We start from the raw sequence: 14,146 nt of genomic DNA on the forward strand, positions 1-14,146 counted from the left end.
GAGCTGGGCAGTGGTGGCACACACCTTTAATCCCAAGTGAGGCAGGTGGATTTCTGAGTTCGAGGCCAGCCAGGTCTACAGAGTGAGTTCCAGGACAGCCAGGGATACAGAGAAAAACCCTGTCTCGAAAATTCCAAATAAATAAACAAATAAACAAGTAAACAAACAAATAAATAAATAGATAGAAAAGCACATATACTTGAATACTTAGTTGCTAGTTAGTGGAACTGTTTGGGAAGGATTAGGAGGTGTGGCCTTGCTGGAGGCAATGTGTCACTTGGGGTGGGCTTTGAGGTTTCTTGCTCTAAAGTGTCTGTTGCTTGTGAATAAGTAAGTTGTGTCTGTTGCTTGTGGATAAGTAAGTTCTCAGCTACTACGCCAGTGCCACACCTGCCGCCTGTCTGTTGCCATGTCCCCAGCCCTACCATGATGATCTGATATCTAACCAAACCCCTAATAAAATGCTTTCTTAGAAGTTGCCTTGGTCATGGTGTCTTTTCATAGGAATACAACAATGACTGAGAAAGTTAGTGATATCATCTCCCTCATCCCTGTGCAAAAACCAAACCCAGGTCATTAAGAGGAACTACTAGAAAGAACAAAGCTAATGAACTAAAAAACCACCACCACCACAACCACCACCACCACCACAGGCCAAAGTGATGGTGCAGCAGGTAGTGACCTTGCTACCAAACCTGATGACCAAAATTCAAACCCCAGGAACCACAAAAGAGAGAACCAACAAGGGGGGGGGGGTCCAAGTTATAGTTGGGGTGAACTGAACACGTGTTATGTTACATCAAGAATTCCAAACATTCTGTTATATCAAAACTTTGAAATGTTTAACCTTAGAGCCTACTAATAGACAAGGGTCAGGATGTCAAACTAAAGCATTTAAGCAGAGTAAGGGATTATCAGCAGTTAACAGTATGATAATGTCAAAAATGATTAGAAGACTATGACACTAGTCTTGAATAAAGATTTGAGCTTTATACCCAAGAGCAAAGTTTGGATAAACTTCCATTGACAGAAGCTATTTACTTACACTTTTGAAAGAAGCTGCAAATTCAGCAACACCTGGTACTAAAAAAGAAAAAAAAAGGTTACTCATTTAAGAAACTTTTGTGTTTAGATTGAGGATTTATGTAATAAAGAAATGCTGGTTGATGGTGGTGGTGCACGCCTTTAATCCCAGCACTCAGGAGGCTGACACTGGGGGATCTCTGTGAGTTCAAGGCCACTCTGAGCTACAGAGCAAGTTCCAGGACAGCCATGGCTACACAAAGAAACCATGTCTGAAAAGAACGAAACACAAACAAACAAACAAAAAAACCTAAAAACCAAAGTCTTGCCTTCAAGTAGCTTACACTCTAGAAAAGGACAGAGCATAGATCATTAACATCACTTAAGCATTCAGGAAACCAGCAGGTGTTACAGAAAGACAAAACCAAACAAAGCCTCAAAAAGAATGACCAGGCAGGAGAAGCTTGTCTGAGAAACCAATGTCTCCCTCCTGCTTTAAAGGACTAGGATCTGGCTTGGAGAAGAGTAAGCTATTTCTCACCAGAAAGTTTTAATTCCCTTTCCAGGGCTAGAGATTTAGACCAAGGGTAGAGTGCTTTTCTAGCATGCACAAGACCCTGGTTTGATCCCCAGGGCTACAAATAAATAAATAATATAAATAAACTAAACATTCTTTTCGGTTGTCCTGTTTGGTTTATTTACTCAAATGCCTCATGGATAGTATCACAATAAAAAGCAAAAAAAAAAAAAAAAAAAAAAAAAGCTAAAATTACAAATGGAAAGTGAAATAATGTTCAATTCTATTAACTAAGAAATACAAGCGAGGGCTCAGTAGGGAAAGGCACTTGCCACCAAGCCCAACACCCTGAATTGTAGATTCTGGTTTATGGTAAAAGACCAGAACTGACTTGGGTGAGCTGTCCTCTGATCGCCATACGTACATCATAGCACACGGCTGCTTCCCTCAGCCCTATAATGAATATGATTTAAAAGAAATGCAAGCTGAACATAACAACAAGGAATGACACTGGCTAATGAGAAAATGGGCAGTCATCCTCTTCTACATACAGGACAGATGTGCACTGAGGAAATACAAATGAGGTAGCCTAGGTTCCCAAATAGAATGTAAATATAGGAGCTAGAATATACCTGTGACTGTAATATATGCAAAACAATGAAGCAGACCTACAAAGATCCACATGGAAAGATCCATCAAATTACTTGGTTAAATAAATTAAGCTGAAAGCTCTATACATATTGCATCATCATGAAAAACAAAAACTCCTGGTGTGTGACATACATACAAACATATATATGTATATGCTTATCTGTACAAGCATAAAAAAGTCCAAACCAGTCTGTATAAAATTAGAATAAGCCAGGCGGTGGTGGCGCCCGCCTTTAATCCCAGCACTTGGGAGGCATAGGCAGGCGAATTTGAGTTCTGAGGCCAGCCTGGTCTACAGAGTAAATTCCAGGACAGTCAGGGCTACACAGAGAAACCATATCTCGAAAAAAACCAAAAAATAAATAAGTAAATAAAATAAAATTATGAACAATATTTAACTATTTCACTAAAGGAGATGAAGAAATACTTCATGCATCTCCGTATTATCTGAAATTATAATTGCAGATATATAGTTTTAAAACTATAATGTTGTTTAAAAGTTCCTTATCACTTCTTATCTTGCAATGTTCTGAAAAATTAAACCACTAAGTCCCCATTTTTAAGTCCCCATCTCTTCTCTTTGAAGCGAAATAAAAGCTTTAGTCATCAGATGCATGATGACACTGCAAAATTCTCCCAAGGGAGTACTGACTCTCCTGTGTCAATTCTAATATGAGAAAAGTCAAAACTTACACTGTTCTGGCCAAAGATCTGGCGAGGCACGGTCAAGTTTCTCAAAACTTAGCAAAGATGCTTCCAAATCCGTCCCTAGAACCAAACACCAAGATGGGATGAGAAACACATTCATTTACATTTTATTACATTTCAGTCTCGCTGCCCCCACAATGTTGGCAGGACAACCATGCCTGACTTCACACTCAGGGACTCTTATGTGCAGAGTTACCTACTGTGTATGGTCGTCTCCTTGGGCCTACACTCTCCTAACCTATAAAAATCATAATTCTGTCCCTACTTGCATTAAAACTACTGTTACCAAGATTACCTATGTGAACTTCTCCCCCTTACCTCCCTCTGCAACCTCTCTACCATGTGATTCTCCTCCTCCTACCTTTCCACAGGCCCGACTTACCTCTCCTCAGATTATTCTGCTTTTGTTTGGTTTGCCACCAGGAGTCAGTGTGTTACTCTTTTATACACATAAGCACATCTCTTGCCTTAGTAGAATTGTTTCATCTCAGATACAAACGCCTAAGATTTGAAGAAGAGCTGTATGCTCTCTGATTCTAGAAAACCTCACTTACCCAACAAAAACTAACCTTGCACCACAGTCTTGCAGATACTGGCTTTTAGAAGTACTAATCCTGCTGGGTAGTGGTGGCGCACGCCTGTAATCCCAGCACTCTGGGAGTTGGAGGCAGAGGCAGGTGGGTTTCTGAGTTCAAGGCCAGCCCGGTCTACAGTGAGTTTCAGGACAACCAGGGCTATACAGAGAAACCCTGTTGGGGGGGGAAAAAAAAAAAATATATATATATATATATATATCCAAAAAAAAAAAAGTACTATTTCCAGGAAACTTCCACAGACACCAAAATGAACCCCAATAAAAATCCTACCAACACTTTTTTTTTGCTAATAAGAAAAGGATGTTTTAGCAAAAAAAAAAAAAAAAAAATCACCCAAGCTAGCAAATCTCTTCTGTTGTAAACACAATTTCTTAAGGTATGTGAATGTGCTCAAAACTTAAAATGCAGTCAAACCTAAGTCTTCAAAATCAAGTAAGAGGCCAGGCATAGTGGAACAGACTTTTAATCCCAGCTTACTGGAGGCACAAGTAGGAAAGCAAGAGGATTGCGAGTCTGAAGCCAACCTGGGCTACACAGTGAGACCCTCTCTCACAAAAGGAAAGGAAGAAAGCAGGGAAATCTGGTACAGGCGTTTAATTCCAGCATTTGGGAGGCAGAGGTAGGTGGATTTCTGAGTTCGGGCCAGCCTGGTCTACAGAGTGAGTTCCAGGACAGCCAGGGCTACACAGAGAAACCCTGTCTCAAAAACAAACAAACAAACAAAAAAGGGGGGTGGAATCTGCTAACAATATTTAATATAGTTTAATCATTCTTTTCAGTACTAAAGACTGAACCTAGGATCTTGTTCCTGATAAGCAAAAAGCAAGCTCTCTACCATGAACTACATTCTCACTTCTTATTTTTCATTTTCAGATTTATCTGTATGACTGTTTTGTCTGCATGGGATATATGTGGAGTACATGTGTGCCTGATTCTCATGCAGGTCAGACCCACCCAAGGAACTGAGGCATGAGTTGCCATGGGAACTCATTCATGCATGATGCTGGGAATAGAGTCCAGGTCTTTTGTAAAAGCACCAGTTGTTCTTCTGAGCCATCTCTACAGCGCTCTGTATCCTCCTTACATTTTAAAAAAGATTTATTAATTATATATACAATGTTCTGCCTGCATGTATGCCTGCACAACAGAAGAGAGCACCAGATTTCATTATAAACAGTTAGGAGCCACCACGTGGTGGCTGGGAATTCAACTCCGGACTTCTGGAAGAGCACCAGTGCTCTTAACCGCTGAGCCATTCTCGAGCCAATCCTCTCTTACTTTTTAAAATACATCTTTTTAATTGAAGCTGTGTTGTGGTGGTACATGCCTTTAATTCTAGCACTCAGGAGGAACTCTAAGTTAGAGGCCAGCCTTGTCTATAGAGCAAGTTCCAGGACTACACAGAGAAATCTTGTCTGGGGCGGGTTAGGGTGGGGGGAACAAAAACAAAAACAAAAGCCAAAAAAAAAAAAAAAAGCCAAAAAAAAAAACAAAAACCCAACAACCATCTAAACCCCAACTTTTTTTTTTTTTTTTTTTGATTTGGTTTTTTTTCGAGACAGGGTTTCTCTGTGTAGCCCTGGCTGTTCTGGAACTCACTCTGTAGACCAGGCTGGCCTTGAACTCAGAAATCCGCCTGCCTCTGCTTCCCAGAGTGCTGGGATTACAGGCATGCGCCACCACTGCCCGGCTAAACCCCAACTTTTAATTTGAGACACGATTTGCCTACAATTTCCTCTGCAGCCTAGGCAAGCCTGAAGCAACAATCCTCCTGCCTCAATCTCCCAAGTAGCTAGACTTAGAGGTCACACACACCGGGACCAGTTTCACTTTTGGATAAACTTTTACTTAAGGCCAAATCCTATACAGGCATTATTCTAAAACCTAGGATTAGACTTAAGAAATACGACAGACTTGGAATTTATAATTGGGTGTGGACCGGACAAAGTTAACAGAATAACTATATGTACTGAGATACTGGATAAGGACAGACGAGCGATTCCAAATGCTAAAGCGGTAGAACCGCGAGCAGAAGCATACGGATATAACAAGAACACCTATTTGCCACCTGAGATGACTGGCATCTTAGACGGCAGATAAGCAGAATTGCTCCTGCCCTCAGCCTACGAAAACAACACATACAGTAGAGGGGTGACGGGTTAAGGAAGGGTTGAGAAGCGTATTAGCTACTTTAACAAGTCTAAGTTTCACTCCCTCGGGACTCAGGGCAAGGAAACCAGATCCCCGCTTCTCCTGCTGCCAAGACAACGGTCCTGAACTGAGGAGGAGACAAGCATCTTTCTCTCTCGGTTCCGTACAAGGCTGAGCCCTAGACCTCATGTCAGTCACCACTCACAGCTATAGAGCTTGAGAGACTCACTACAGCTCTACTGAGATGAGAACAGAGCCAACACTCCAACGTTCAAAAAGAAAGCTCCCTTTCCCCTCAGCAGCCCCTTTTGAACCCTCCGCATCACCGATGGGCCGGAGCGACCTCTGTCCTTTTTCCCGGATAGTGTTTCAGGTTGGTGGCCTCCTTCACCTACCTAGTACCCAGCAAGGAGACCAGGTACCAGGCACCTGCTAGCCGAAAAGCCGACATACCCCAGAGGAGAGAAGAGGTAGAGAAAGGAGAGGGGCTCAAGAAAACAGTGTAAGCGCAAAGACGGTGGAAATTCCCAGAGAAGCAGATAATGAGACTACAGGCCAATAATCTCCAAGCCGGCTCTTACCGTCTGTGGGAGACGCCATCTTCCAGCCCATGTCACGTGACGTGGCCAACCGTCGGCGGGAAAGCGAGGATCCGCAAGCCACGCCCCTAACAGGGATACCCTATCCTTCACTCACAGACTGGTCTCGTTTCCCTACCTCATAGGGTAACATTTGCCTAGTCACACCCTAGGCAGCAGCCCCACCCGCGGAGTGGTAGTTAAGGTGGAACGTAGGCAAAATTCTTCAAGGACCTTATTTACTTTCCTTAGCAAAGGGGCGGGACCTGCGGGAGGCCTACTTGTAGCCAATCGGAGTTCCCGGTTAGGGGGCGGCTTCCCTGTGTGCTTAATATGCAGTACCAAGTCGAGGGGGCGTCTCCCTATCTCCGCCAACCAAAAATAGGCAGAGGTGAGAGGAGGCGGAAACACTTCTGCCTTTGACCAATCAGGTGATACCAGACCTGAGTATGATGGGTGGAGTCAAGAGTTCTGACAGGTTATTGGTTATGAGAAGTGGCCCTTCTCTCCAATGGAGAGGCTCGGTCGTGTCTGGGTGTGGCTTAGCGGTGTAGCTTCAAGGGAGGCACTGGCAGCCGAGGCGCGGGGGAGCTGGGCAGAGTCGGTGGTGAGCCATGGCGGCGGCAGTGGCGGCAGCGGCAGCAATGCGGTCCCGGATCCTGCAGGCGAGTGAGGGTGGCGACGAGGGACCATGATGTTAGAAATGAGTCCTTTCCGCCCCGTCTCTAAACCATGCTTCAGCCGGACAGACTTGGCCCAGCCCCTTCTTTGCAGACCCTTGTGTTCCTCCAGACCTGTGCGTTCCAGCTGTCACTCTGTACCGCCTGGCCCCGGGATCCAGCTCCGGACGGTCACGCCTGGCCCACCCACCCCCGCCCCCACCTCACTTTTACTCGTGAGCCTTTCTCTTTCTAGCTTTGACCCACCCACCTCCAGTCAAGCTCGGTCCTTGCTGTCACCCGCTGGCTTGCTTTCTTTCTCTCTTTGGTTCCTCTCACCGTCTCTCTTTCACCTCTGTACCAGCCACCTCTGTGCCCCAGAAACTCCTCCTTTTGGTCACTGTTCATAAAGTACTTTCCTTTGCCAGGAGCGTCCCTTCCCCCATCCAGCCTCTATGTGAGGTAAGAGGGGATGGGAGCTCATTAGGGACATGGAACGAGGGTCAGAGAAAGAACTTTGAATCTCCTAGGCATGTACCCTAGGTTTTCACATCAAAGGCAGCCATTTGCAAGTTTTCACAAACTATTCTGGCTCTTAGTGTTTTTCCCAAGCTATGGGCCAAGTTAAACTTTCTCAGCAAAGTTAAACTTTTGGAGGTAAATAAGGGCATGTTGTTTTGCTAATACTGCTTCACTCAAAAGACTAAACATTCCCCAAACAGGGGGTAAAAAATGAGAGCCTAGGAAGACACGTTGCCAAAATCAGTTCTCAAGTGCCAACACACCCTCCACTCTTCTAGGCTGCGGTTGGAGCCCCACAGAAGCCAGCCCAAGGGAAGCCTTAAGGCTGCAGAAGCTGCAAGCTTGTGAGCCTAGCTTTGAGTACACCCGTTCCCTTTCCGAGTGTTTGCATCTTAGCATGGACTTAGAATCTGTTCCTGGCAAGCTTCATAATCCAGCATTAAGCAACGTTGCCTCTTACTCATCCAGCCTAGGAATGTCGCCTGTTGCACTTTTACATGAGATTTTATTTCTGTTCATCAGGTTTTTAGTTCTACTGCAGAAATGTGTGCATGTGTTATTCTGTTATTGGTAGAGTCACTAAGGTTCAGGTTTGAATGTTATTTACTGGGACAATGTAGAGAATGAACTGGAGGTCTTCAAGGGTTGGCATGACTTCACTCCCCTAGTTCTATTCTGGTATCTTCTTCTAGTAACAGATACAGCATTCCTCTCTAGGTTTTCCATTACCAACCTCTTAAAATCCTTTATAAAAAATCGCTCCTCTCTCTATTACAAAGAGTCACTGAAAATCCAAACATATTTTGTCCTTTGCACAAAGGAACAGAATCTCTCTTTCTATGTATGTTATTTTTTGGAAGAAATACTCTTTTTCTTTCTTTCTTTCTTTTTTTCTTTCTTTCTTTCTTTCCTTCTTTCTTTTTTTTTAAAAGATTAATTTATTCTATATATGTGAATACACTGTTGCAGTCTTCAGACCACCAGAAGAAGGCATCGGATCCCATTATGCAGATGATTGTGAGCCACCACGTAGTTGCTGGGAATTGAACTCAGGACCTCTGGAAGAGCAGTCAGTGCTCTGAACGGCTGAGCCATCTCTCCAGCCCCTCTTTTTCTTTTTAAAAACAAAATTATAAACCTCTGAACTGACTTGGGAAAAGACCAGAAGTAGATCTTAGACAATTAGTTACTGTAATCTGACACTTTGATAAAGGCTAATCTATGTGGGCATGTGGTGCATATATGCAGGCCTAGATCTCGGAGAAACAGAGGAAGGAAAGTTTCTTGAGACCACTTCAAAACCAGCCTGGGAAGGGAGCCATCCAGATGAGGAGGGTGGTTAAAGAAGAGAATGAAAGGCAACATTGTATACGGGCATGCCTGGAGACGCTTCACTGAAGCCTAGTACTTAGTAAATGTTTACTGAAAAAAGAACAGCGGTGGTGGGGCATCCCTTTAATCCCAGCACTTGGGAGGTAGAGGCAGGCGGATTTCTGAGTTCGAGGCCAACCTGGTCTACAAAGTGAGTTCTAGGACAGCCAGGGCTACACAGAGAAACCCTGTCTCGAAAAAAACCAAAATAAAAATAAAAATAAAATAACAAAAATGCTTTCTAAAATAAAACGCGGAGCTGGAGAGGTAGCTGGAAGGTCAGGAGTGCTCACTCTTCTTTGGAGTGTGGAGTTCAGTTCCTAGACCCACGCTGGCTGGCTCATAACTGTCTCTAACTCCAGCTTGAGGGGATTTTATACCTTGTGGTCCCCAAGGGCACTTGTACTCATATTGCATACAATCATACACAAAAATTAAAAAAAAAACCAACAGCAAAAACTTTAACAAAATCAACAACAACCAAACACCTGAATAACTTACTAAGCCCCTCTCTCATACACACACACACACACACACACACAGAGAGAGAGAGAGAGAGAGAGAAGGGAACACATTCTACATTCTGACAGCCATGAATCATAGAGGACTAACAGAAGAACCTAAGAAGGATCAAACTTTTATTTCAGAGCTTTTTAGATTTATTTTTTAGGGCAGTTTACAGAGTAAAGGGTAAGTTCTCAGTTATTTTAAGTATTCAGCCTATCTTTTCTGTTTTGGAATTAGAAGAAATTAACCTTAGCCCCTGTCCCTCTGCTTTGTGTGATATTATCTTTCCCATTCAGAGATAAGAAAACCAGTTTTAAAGAAACAGCAGAGACCTGCCTGCACAATGCAGAGCAAATTTGTGAATTTAACCCTAACTCTACCACTTTCTAGTTTTAAGATTATCTGTGAAGTTTAGAATTTTAAAATGTGCTGGCACTTTAGGTCACTGCCTCAAGGTCACCTAGTTAGTAATTGATGGAGCGAGAGTTTAGGACTTAGACCTTGGCATGCCTCTCTTTCTTTCTCTGCCCCATCCTAGACTTTTAACATTTACAACTGTAATGCAATGAAAGTGCAAGACAATTGGGGTCCTGAAGGGACAGAGGGAAAGAGTCCCACACTCAGCCTGTCTAATTCAGCACACATTTCTTTTTTGTTGTTGTTAGTGGTGGTTCTTTGTTTTGGTTTGGTTTTGTTTTGGTTTTTCAAGGCAGGGTTTCTCTGTGTAGCCCTGGCTGTCCTGGAACCAGGCTCTCTGCCTCCCAAGTGCTGGGATTAAAGGTGTGCGCCACCACTGCCCAGCTCAGCACAGGCCTCCTAAAGGGGCAGATTCTCTGTTTGAATGTTACAAGGCTATCAAGTCATTAGCCAAGAGGAGAAGAAAAAGGAAACAGCAGGTAGGAAATTAATATCTAGAGCTTGATCCATGAGTTGAGACCCCTCAGGCTTGAGCAACCCTTCATATCAGATATCCTGCATATCAGATATTTGCATTACGATTATAACTGTAGGAAAATCATAATTATGAAGTAGGAACGAAAATAATTTTATGGCTGGGTCACCACAATATGAGGAATTAAAGGATTGCAGCATTAGGAAGGCTGGGAATCACTGCCCAGACAGTAAAAGTAGTCATAGGCTAGTTTATTCAAGAATTGTGCTAATGAGTATTTCTTAGGAAATGTGAAACACATGAGGTCTAACCCTACAAAAGCTACATGGTGCTATTTCATTATATTGAGTACACAGTCTATCAGTGTACAAGTGAAAACACAAAGCTTAACTGATTTGGAATGCTGAAATTAGCTGATCTGCACACTTTCTATCCTTAAAGGAGAACACATGAGACAATATTAGTAACAAATGATTGCCTGGTGACTATTCATCCTTTGATTCTGCAAAATATTAACAAGTGCCTCTGCTAGGGGCAGAGAACACAATGGTCTAGTGATCTGAAGAGACACAAAATAATTAAATGAGCTATTTTCCTATAATGTGGGATGAAAAATGGCATTCGGGTGTTCAGTGAACTCCGCAATTAGATGCTTATACCATGTCTGGGGTTGAGACTTCCTGAGGGAGTTAAGAAGGAGCCGGGTAAGTGGAATGAAACTGACAGAATGGACCAGCATATGTACAACAAAGAAGATAAAACATGTCCAGAAGTCTTGGGCCACCCTGGGAACAAAACTGTATAATATCCAGCTCCAGGATGGTTGGGACAGAGAGCAAGGAGGAAGTAGTGAGCAAACTATGAAGTTCCAGAAGCAAAAGTACTATGTGGTGTCCTCTGAACACCAGGAATGTTAATTTTAAATGCAAGGACAATAGAAAGCCATCAGGAGGTTTGTTGCTGTTTTATGTTGTGTTGCTAAAAATGGAACCCAGAGCCTTGTAGACACTGGCTGCATTAAGGTTGAGTTGCACTCCCAGCATGGAAGGGTTCTACATACGGGAGTAATTTGTATCCTCGAATAGACTGAGAATTTGTTAATGTTTTGCCTAATTCCTCTTAGAAAGAACCTATTTATTTCTATCTATAGAATAGAAACTAGATTCAGAACATGTTGGAAACGATGAGACTTATTAGAAAGCCATTATTGAAATCTAAAGAAGAAACAGAGATGGTCATTGGGCTTGAAAAGGGACAGGGTGATATGAGGAGAGGACAGTGTGTTCAGAGACTTGTAGGAAGATAGATGTGACTTGTGCCAGGACATGTTTGGCTGGCTCACTGAGAAGCAAAAGGGAGATGATAAGGTGACATTCAGAATTCACCTTGGTCAGCCAGGTAACTAAGGACCACTGTGTGGGTGGGCGGGCTCTAGGAAGTAAAGCCATGGATGGGAGGGGAGGGAGGAGTTTAGCTTTTCAGCATGATTCCAAGTAGAGGTGTGGAAATAGATACATGGGTATTGCCGGAAGAGGAAGACTGGCTGAGAACTGCAGACCTGGGTATCAGCAGGATCCAAGTCGTTCACTGGAGGTGCTGGGATCACTTAAAGAGAATATACAGAAGGAGAAGAAAAGCCTGGGGCTGAGCCTTGGGCAGTGGAGTTGATGGCCAGAAGAGGAGAATGATCGAGCAAAAGAGATAAGGAGGGGATACAAAGAAAAAAAGCAGGCAGGGAGGAGTGGAGAAGGGCATCATGGGAGACAAATGAAAGGACTTCAGGAGCCGGGCAATGGTGGTCTTTAATCCCAGCACTTGGGAGGCAGAGGCAGGTGGATTTCTGAGTTCGAGGCCACCCTGGTCTATAGAGTGAGTTCTAGGACAGCCAGGGCTATATAGAGAAATCCTGTCTCAAAAAACAAAAACAAAAACCAAAAAAAGAAAGAAAGAAAGAAAGAAAGAAAGAAAGAAAGAAAGAAAGAAAGAAAGAAAGAGAAAAAGAGGGCTGGAGAGATGGCTCAGCGGTTAAGAGCATCAACTGTTCTTCCGAAGGTCCTGTGTTCAAATCCCAGCAACCACATGGTGGCTCACAACCATCTGTAACAAGATCTGACTCCTTCTGGAGTGTCTCAAGACAGCTACAGTGTACTTACATATAATAAATAAATCTTTAAAAAGAAAAAAGAAAAAATAGAAAGAAAGGGCTTCTTAGCCAGTCCCCTCTACTGTGAGGTGCAGTCTATGTTAGGAGGAGTCACTGACACTCATGAAGATTGGAGTAGATCAAAGAGCTGTTGGATGTTAAGGAAGTAAAGATAGTTGAGAGAAGAAACTGAGTTGACAGCATCAAAGATCTCAGGGTGAAGGTAAGAACCCAGAGCTCACTGGGACTTGGTGTTGCTCTCCTGGGCTCCCTGGTCCTTGTTGACTGTCATCGTAAGAACTCAAGGGAGACACTCAAGGGTAGGGTAGGGTAGGGTTGGGTTGGGTAGGGTAGGGTAGGGTAGGGTAGGGTAGGGTAGCATAGAAGTGAATCACTCTGTTGGTGAAAGTGGACAAAAGCCAAGGGGAGCACTGTCATAAATCACCTCAAGAAAGCAAGAGGGACCAGTGGCCACAGAAACCATCATTCCAGCTTTCCTTTACATTTTTTTACTGGAATATTTCTCAAGTCAACTTTTGTAATGTGTTGAACATTTTTGTTTTAGAAATACAGTGTAAGATTTAACATTATTATAATTGAGCCTCCCTCGACTCCCTGACTTTTTTGCCCTACAAAATATTGCAACATGTTCCCCTGCCCTAAGGTACCTTTATTGTTTTTTTTTTTTAAATAGTCTCATTACAGTGAAATTGACCCAAAATAAGATATGTACATATTCCATTTGGTAAGACTTACTGCCTGTGAAAGTATCACAGGATAATAAAAATATCCATTACTCTAAAAAGTATCCTCTTAGTGCTCCTTATTGCCGTCCCTTTCATCCAAGGGTGCCAGCAAATCTAACGGCATCACAGATGCGCTTGTGCTGCCTAGCTTTATCTCAATGAAATCATCTAGTGTTTCAGCTCATTAGTTTTCCTCCTTTGGAACAGAGTCTCACTTGGTACCCCAGACTGGCCTAGAACAAATGAGCCTTCAGCTTCCTGAAGGATCTCCATACTCTTCTCATACTCAACTACTACATTTTTAAAAGGTTACTACTAACTTATATTCTATAAAAATTGGGATCCATTGTGAAAGTTCCATACATCTGCACTTTGATCATATTATCTAATAGTGGACAGTTGAGTCTCTACTAAGGTTGGGGCTAATGAAAATAAAGATCCTATGAGCATTTGTATTCAAGTATGTGTGAGCCTATTATTTATATTTTATTACTCTTTAATCTGTAATCATATAGACAATATTATTTATGGTTTATTATACTTATATTGATTTATACTGTCTTCAACATTTACTTTAGATATCATTAAGTACTTTTGTTAGATTTGTGGTGACTGTTTTTGCAAAATACAATGACTAAAAAGATTCCTTAAATTGAGACTTTCCTAGAAATCGAGGACATGATCTTCATGATTTAATTTTTTCTGTAACTTTCTGTGTCTCCTAGTTTCTTGTCAGGGTTTTCATTTGATAAGTTTGTTGGGTTTTTTTTTTTTTTTTTTGTAATGTGTTGAACATTTTTGTGTTGACTCCTTCTGGAGTGTCTGAAGACGGCTACAGTGTACTTACATATAATAAATAAATAAATCTTTAAATTTATTTATTTAAATAAATAGCCTTACTTTGTAGACTACCAGGCTAGCCTTGAGTTTGTGGTAACCTATTCTCTCCCCACCCCCTTTTTATGAGACAGTGTCTCACTAAATGGCCCTGGCTGAGCTGGAACTCACTGTTTAGATCAGAGTTAATCTTGAATTCAGAGGTCTGCCTGCCTCCACCTACCAATGGGTTAGAATTAAAGGCC

At 42.5% G+C, this 14,146-nt stretch overlaps 2 protein-coding genes across 5 annotated transcripts in view; one reads left to right on the forward strand and one right to left on the reverse strand.

Moving 5' to 3' along the window:
- The window catches only part of Lin52 (lin-52 DREAM MuvB core complex component), a 78,874-nt gene extending 72,380 nt beyond the window's left edge, over nucleotides 1-6,494 (reverse strand). For 2 of the 3 annotated variants that reach the window (XM_052185461.1, XM_052185460.1), the window contains exons 1-3: nucleotides 6,228-6,494; nucleotides 2,885-2,959; nucleotides 1,046-1,083 (exon numbers count right to left, since the gene is read on the reverse strand). In XM_052185461.1, coding sequence (XP_052041421.1) covers nucleotides 1,046-1,083; nucleotides 2,885-2,959; nucleotides 6,228-6,258 — 144 coding nt within the window. In that variant the 5' untranslated portion in view covers nucleotides 6,259-6,494. The remainder of the gene's footprint in view (nucleotides 1-1,045; nucleotides 1,084-2,884; nucleotides 2,960-6,227) is intronic. The other variant, XM_052185459.1, reaches the window with a different exon arrangement.
- Aldh6a1 (aldehyde dehydrogenase 6 family member A1) overlaps nucleotides 1-14,146 on the forward strand; it is a 27,916-nt gene continuing 13,770 nt past the window's right edge. The window contains exons 1-2 of one of the 2 annotated variants that reach the window (XM_052185430.1): nucleotides 1-13; nucleotides 6,826-6,889. In XM_052185430.1, coding sequence (XP_052041390.1) covers nucleotides 6,839-6,889 — 51 coding nt within the window. In that variant the 5' untranslated portion in view covers nucleotides 1-13; nucleotides 6,826-6,838. Of the gene's footprint in view, nucleotides 14-6,825; nucleotides 6,890-7,234; nucleotides 7,346-14,146 lie in introns of those variants that run through there. The other variant, XM_052185431.1, reaches the window with a different exon arrangement.

This window comes from Apodemus sylvaticus, chromosome 6 (assembly GCF_947179515.1).
Source record: "Apodemus sylvaticus chromosome 6, mApoSyl1.1, whole genome shotgun sequence".
NCBI lineage: Eukaryota > Metazoa > Chordata > Mammalia > Rodentia > Muridae > Apodemus > Apodemus sylvaticus.